This window comes from Amphiprion ocellaris, chromosome 23, assembly GCF_022539595.1.
Source record: "Amphiprion ocellaris isolate individual 3 ecotype Okinawa chromosome 23, ASM2253959v1, whole genome shotgun sequence".
Taxonomy (NCBI): domain Eukaryota; kingdom Metazoa; phylum Chordata; class Actinopteri; family Pomacentridae; genus Amphiprion; species Amphiprion ocellaris.
Window position 1 is genome coordinate 7,569,744 of NC_072788.1, and position 6,928 is coordinate 7,576,671.

The window sequence follows — 6,928 nt, forward strand, 5'->3', positions numbered from 1 at the left end:
GTCATGATCACAGTGACGCTGTGCCGCTGTCTCGCAATGATCCAGAAATCTTTAACAACTCCGTGGATCCAGACTAGAAGCCGCATCACTGCCAAAATTTAATGAGGTGGTCCTTGTGTCATTTCTGAGCTTCCCTGAAAATTTGATCCGAATCCGTTATTCATTTTTTGAGTAATGTTACTAATAGACAGATGGACAAACCAACGCCGATCATCAGCTTATTGTCTGGATCCATGGAGCTGTTAAAGATTTCTGTATCATTGCGATAGCCACACGGCGTCACTGTAACTATGACGACTCAGCTGCCTGCTGACGATCACAATTGCGATCCTACTACAAATCGACCACTGCTGACTTATAGAGACTTACCCGTCGGAAATCATACAAGGACTGAGCAGCCTTGGTGGAGCACTGTGCTCTCTTGTTACAGTGAAAATGCAAAATTTAGTGAAGTAAAAACTGCTTTGTTCCTTGTGACTGCTATATTGTTATATACGACGTATTTAGATTATTCATAGTGAAGCAGATGGAGCTAGTTTGGATTTCTTTAGTTTGCTATACAGAGACAGCATTTTTAAAAAATATTTATTTCAATGAAACTGTGTAAGAAGTTTAAAAGGAAAAATCCCTGTTTGGTTGAATATCTGAAATGTGACCCTGACTACAGTGTAAGCGAAAACTGTCAGATAAATGTAGTGGAGAGAAAGTAGAAAGGAATATTAAACTGAAATACACTCATGTAAAATACTAATATCTCAAAATTGTATTTATGTACAGAGGAAAAATAACTTTTAATTGCAAACTATATATGCACGTCACCAGAACATGATCATTTATTGTGAGTTTTAAGACTTCAAAAACAAAATCCACATAAATTGCTTTAAAGTTGCAGAATAGAAATTTATTGACAATTTCATCACAAACTGTACAGTGCATTCTTTCTCTTATTTTTTATTCATTTAACTGACATTTCCAACATTCTTTGGTTTCATCAATAGATATTATTTACAAAATGTCTTTATGTTCAAATTCATAAATATAAATAAATTTTGTACATTCTTTGGTCTCTAGTTTGTGATTAGTGGTTATTGCAAAGAATGAAACTTCCTGTATGTTTGACCCTGATGTTGGTTTTTGTTTAATACAAGTCAATGAAGACGTGATTTAACCGTCTTAACCATCTGTTACAGTGAGTCTGATTGATTTTAATGTACTTTTGCTGTGGAGTCACTTAGTAAAAATGATGCGAGATGTTTTCTTTTTATTTCTACCTGCTTGCAAAGTGTGTTTCAAGCCTCAAAGCTAAACTAAGTTGAGTAAAAGTTCAGTTTGTTTGTCATGTGTGTGACAGAACAGTTTCTACAGCCTTTAAGTCAAAGTGGATCGATCAAGTTTTCTAGAACAGCCTCCCTCACATCACATTTTACATCAACATACACACACCTTGTTCTGAAGGAAACCCTGGTTTAGACAGTAATACGCAAATTTAAACTTCAACACTCAAAAGACATGGACACAAAAAGGAAAGTTATTTGCTGAATCTTCTAGCGCTGAACTGACTAATCTGTGATGTGGTTTTGCTCCAGCGTTGACGGGTCAGTAGCGGGATTTGCGGCACATGTCGCAGCGACAAGCCTTCGCCGTCAGGATCTCGATTTCGTCGTGGTGGCGACCTCGAGGGCAGTCCAGACGAACTTTGACCTGAGAGAAGACACAGAACATGTCAAACCTGATGGAGACAGCAGAAGAAGCTAACGCTAAAGTCAGTGAATCTGATCCAGTATGGTTTTTGTTGAGTTTACTGAGAATGTCTTCTTGGTCTGCTACGCTCCTATACAACTTTAGTACTAATTACACTGCGCTGCTTTTTATTTTTATAGTTATTTGTTCATATTTATTGTTATTATTTTTGTCCATACTGTACTGGCAGAACAGCATTTCATTTTTACTACACAAATGTTCAAGAAATGAATCTTGACTCTTTAAATTTTGAAAGAAACATTTTCTTCTGGATTACGTTTGTTTCTAATGTACGTTTCCAATCAACTACCTTTGACATTCATTTTACTGCTTCATTGTTGCTCCAACTAATCATACATTAGATTGGGCACAACCCAGACAATGGTGGTGAATCCTCAAAAATGTAGTGAAAAGGATGGATTTTAACCCAAACTATGACATTTTTCGTAACTTTAACAAAGTCATTTTGGTGCTGAACCTTAATCAAGCTTCTAACATGTAAAGATATTTTCCTACAAGTAACAATGTAATGTTTGTGGCTTAACTGAACCAGAAAAATATAGTGAAAGGGACTTATTTTAACCCGAACTATGACATTTTTTTTAGAACTTTATGCAAGTAATTTTGGTGCCAAACCCATAGTCAAGCTTCTAATATGTAAAGATATTTTTCCCAAAACTAACAATGTCGTGCTTGTGGCTTAACTGAACCAAAAAGCAAGTAAAAAAATGAAATCAAACAGTGGCAGAAAATGAAAACTAATTCCAACATTGATGGTCTCTCATGGGTAAAAGTCAGCTCACCGGTTTAAACCACTACTTTTGCTTCCCATGTCTGGCAAACCAAAGTTTCATTTTCTTCTAAATGCTTTTAAGAATGCAGTCTAGTTGTATCGGAACCTGATTATGTGGTGACAGAACTGAAAATCTAACTAGCTAAACATGCTAACTAGCTAAATATCAATGATCTGTCCACAGAACTGCAGACTCCACCCTTAACCTCTTGTGTTCTGCTACTGCTGCTGCCCCCCACCTTGGCATCCTTGCTGATGGTGCAGCATTGTGAAGCCGAGGTGATGTTGTGGGTGAAGTTGGAGGCCACCAGCACCGAGTATCTGGACGGGAAGGCGCTGGACTCACAGTAGCCCACGCAGGCGTAGACCAGGTGGGTGCCTTTACAGGTGCCGCGACGGTCGCTGCGGATCGTCACGTTGAAGGCTGGAGGAGGAAGAGATGAAGTGACGTGAGTAAAGAAATGACTAATTCTCAGGATTTTCAATTTCAGATGCTAATGTCTTTGGTTGTAGAGACATAGAATGTTCTAGGGCAGGGGTAGCCAACACGGTGCCCGCGGGCGTCTGGTTGCCTGCAGAGACCATGTGAATTGCCCACAACACATGTTCTAAAAATAACACTAGTCACCATGAAATTCCTTATAAAAAAATTATAGTTGCTGTTCTTTTTAGATCAGAAATACTTACATTAAGGCAGATTTTAAATTACAATATTTATTATATTTTTTTTTTTAAAAAACAAAAATGTCTTCGGTGTAAATGAACTTTGACCTTGTCCGAGTCAAAGTTCACTGCGCATGTCCAACCACCACGTCATTCTTTGCTGAAGCTTCCGGGCATTTATGGTGTTGCAACAGTTCTGCTTCGAATTTAGTTGCATGGTTTCAGAAGTCAACTGGTTCTAGGACCAGAACTACCAGTAGTTGTGGTATTTTGGTCTTTATATAGCTGGCAGTCATCTTGGTGATGCCCTCAGGTGGCTATTTCGGGTAAATAACGGTATGAATGGAGAAAAAGCCATAACTGCAATTTTACCAGTCGTCAGGACATAAAAAATGTCAAATCTAACCATGACAATGTCCATTTTCTTCCCCAATGTAATATTTTAATACCCACACGAATAATTTTACGATAGTGTTTGAGTCAATGCAACAATTTGATTGGCTGGAAGCTTCCTGGTTTGGTTGCAACATGGTGAGGTGCCGCCATCTTCAGTGTTACTGAATTCTCCAATAGATTTCTGTTCAGGATCCTTTTAGCGTTTCTCCTCTAACGTCTCTGGAAGTATTCATTCGTAACACTCACGGTAAAGGTGGCACCCTGGGGTGAGGCTGTCGTAGCTCCAACCAATAGGAGAGAAGAGCAGCAGTGACATCACTGGAAGCACCAGCAGGCAGAGATTTGAGGTCGGCGACATCTGGAATCCAGAAAATTCATAGATTTAACTCCAAAGTAGTTCAAGATTTTAGGGAAATCTTTAAAAAAGACAAAACAGGGTCTGTGCTTCCTGACCTGATAATTAAATATTAAGAAAAAGTATCATTTGTGACACAAAATGATTAAATCTGTGGTTTGTTTCTGGCTTCAAACTGCAACTTAGAATAGTTGGCCACTTCAATCAGTTTTAACCCTCCTGCTGTCCTCATTTATGGCCACCAAAAAATATTGTTTCCTGTCTGAAAAAAATCCAAAAATTCAGCAAAAAAAATTCCCCAAATTTCTGAAAATTTGCAAAACTTTCTGGAAGAAAATTCCAATAATTCCTTAACAGTTTATCTTAAAAGTTTTATTTAAAAAAAAAAAAAAAAAAAAGATTTCCCAAATATGTTGAAAATGTGGACATCAGAAGTTTCACTGTGAAAATATATTTTTTTCCCCACATTTTCAAACTTTAAAACGGGTCAATTTTGACCCGCAGGATGACACGGGGGTTAAGTTGGAGTTATTTTTGCCTAAAAAGCTGATAATTTTTTGAATCTGTTCTCGTTGAACTTTCCCCTCAAATAAAAGCCTTCCTCGGAGCCTCCTCCTCGCTCTGTTCAGGTGATTTCCCATCCTGCCTGAGTGTCACTCAGCTGAGTAGCAGCTAATGTGGATAAAGACAATACCTGCTCTATCTTTTCAATCTGCCTCATTTAACAGCTACCTGCTGACACACGTACGTACACAATTTCAGCTCGCACCGAGTCGGAGGAAACGTCTACAAACATGACAGTGCATACCATAATCTGTACACTCACTGCTACCTGTGTGTTGTGTGTGAGAATGCACGAACGAAAGTCTCCAAAACAGACACAAGCATCTGTTTTCCACTCGACCACATGCAGTCTGAGGCTCTACATACTCCAACACGTGTGTAAACAATAAAGTCATGTTTTCCGGATAATTTGCTGGTTTTGACCTCTGACCTCTAAATTGGCGGCTCTTTCCAGCTCCGCTTCCTCGTACAGACGGGTTGCGTTGGGAATCACCATCGTGGCGACGGAGGAAAAGGCCCCCGGAGACGGCATTTACACCGCCGGTGCTGCCAAATTAGCGGGTCAGGACCGAGCCTCAGTGTGTGTGTGTGCGTGTGTGTGTGTGTGTGTGTGTGTGTGTGTGTGTGTGTGTGTGTGTGTGTGAGGACATTAACCCTGGCTGGTGGGGTGTAAAAGGGGGAAACGCCTGACTTTTTTTTCCCCTCGTATGTGGGGTTTCCACACCTGAAGGTCTGGTTTGTCTTTGAAGGGAAAGTGGGTTGTAATGTGGCGCTAAACACGAGCCCACCAATACAGACAGACTGCAGAATATACACAGATTTTCAGTCTCCTCCGAACAGAAACACATTTTTAAAGCAAAATACCATCATCTAAATGTCATTTTCTCACTGGAAATAAGATGCTACTCTAAAATTCTGACAAAATTGACAAGAAAAAGAGTTCTTTCCACAGCTTTTTATATCTAAAAGCCAACTTTTAGTGAGAAGTCAGAATTTTTCACAGTTTATAACTCTAAATATACTCTTCAGTGAACAAATGATGAGCAATTCAAGGGCGTAGTTTCTTAAAGACCTATAAAGGCCATATACTGCTTTATTTTTGACACTTTTTCAGTGTCAAATCTAATCTACTCTGAAAATAGGAATGCAAATAACAATATTTATTCATATTGTTTCAATTAGAGTGCCAGGATGTTGTACATTAAGGTTAAAGGTGTAATGACACTTGAAAAAGGCACATTTTCTCCTATTTGATGTTCATCTATTGCAAATTTTTTAAATGTATTTAAAACATTATCAGTATAATACAACATCTAATTAATGAGGATGCTTAGTTTTACCAAAATATGTATTTTAAGGGTAATATACGTCAACTAAGTAGTGTGGAGTTTCAAAATAAAACCCAAAAACATTACAGATCCTTCTGTAAAAACTCCAAAACTCACTTGTACACAGTTTTAAATTAAGTAAATTATGTAAAGATGGGTGTTTTGCATTTGTATTGCTATGAATTTAGTAGCAAAAAGCATTTAATTTCAATAAATTTTGGGGGAAAATGGATAATGCATATTATTCAGCAAAAAAGTGCATTTTTAATGACATTATTAGCATCCAAAATGATGTTCTACTAGTGTGAATATGTAACTTTATACACGTCAGCTAATAAAAAATTACACAAAACCCTGCAAGATTTATGATATTAAAAAATGCGAAATTTAACTTACTTCTTAATCTGATTTGTAGAAAACGTATGCAAAAAAGAACCCCAAGAATTTCAACAGTGAAGCAGAACAATCACGGAAATTAAAGGTCTATTCCACAAAAAAGGAATAAAATCTTACCTGGAGTTGTGGAGTTGTTCGCTCTGAGTGCAGATCAGGTGTTTGCCGTCTGACAGGTGAGTGTCTGCTCTGAGCCTCATGCAGGATATAAGTAACACAGGTAAGAGCGAAGGCACTTATAGCTCTGGACACACCCACAATTAGAGAGCGTGTGTGAATCTTTTTTTTTTCTTCTTCTCTACAGGCCCTTGTTTCTCTTACTCTGCAGCCACAGCTTCTACCTACACGTTATGAATGAAGCCGTCTAAAAAACATTCAAATCTCTCGTTTGTACAGCGTCTCTCTGCTGGACTGTGTCGCTGCGTCCCTCCTCCTCTTTAAACTGTTTTGGGGGGGAACCGATGCTGCTGTGACACAGAGGAAAACTTAGATAGGTTTTCCATCGGCGACACGACCGTACGAACACACACATGCACGCACAGCTTTCCCTCGCTCACGTAGAAAATCTCACAGAAAAATAATAATGGAGGCCTCAGCTGCCAGCTCACTACAAGTGAACTCATAAATGAACCTCAGTCACACACTCAGCCTGGGTTTTCCATTTGCGGCCGCAGGAGGAAGGACAGGGTCGGGTCA

General features: G+C 38.8%; 1 protein-coding gene across 1 annotated transcript; it reads right to left on the reverse strand.

Annotated features, from left to right (window-relative positions):
* Positions 1–1,159: 1,159 nt before the first annotated feature.
* On the reverse strand, positions 1,160–6,710 carry gpha2 (glycoprotein hormone subunit alpha 2). The gene is made up of 4 exons (XM_023298765.3): positions 6,353–6,710; positions 3,839–3,950; positions 2,773–2,957; positions 1,160–1,701 (listed from the first exon to the last, which is right to left on the reverse strand). Exons 2-4 carry the CDS (start codon positions 3,948–3,950, stop codon positions 1,597–1,599), a joined length of 402 nt encoding a protein of 133 aa, XP_023154533.2. The 5' UTR covers positions 6,353–6,710; the 3' UTR covers positions 1,160–1,596.
* Positions 6,711–6,928: the final 218 nt, after the last annotated feature.

Excerpts from the sequence above, each read along its gene's own strand:
- gpha2 (XM_023298765.3), bottom strand. The coding sequence starts at position 3,950 with ATGTCGCCGACCTCAAATCTCTGCCTGCTGGTGCTTCCAGTGATGTCA. Across the intron at positions 2,958-3,838 it reads CCCAGGGTGCCACCTTTACC|CCTTCAACGTGACGATCCGC; the intron begins GTGAGTGTTACG and ends TTCCTCCTCCAG. Across the intron at positions 1,702-2,772 it reads CCATCAGCAAGGATGCCAAG|GTCAAAGTTCGTCTGGACTG; the intron begins GTGGGGGGCAGC and ends GTCTTCTCTCAG.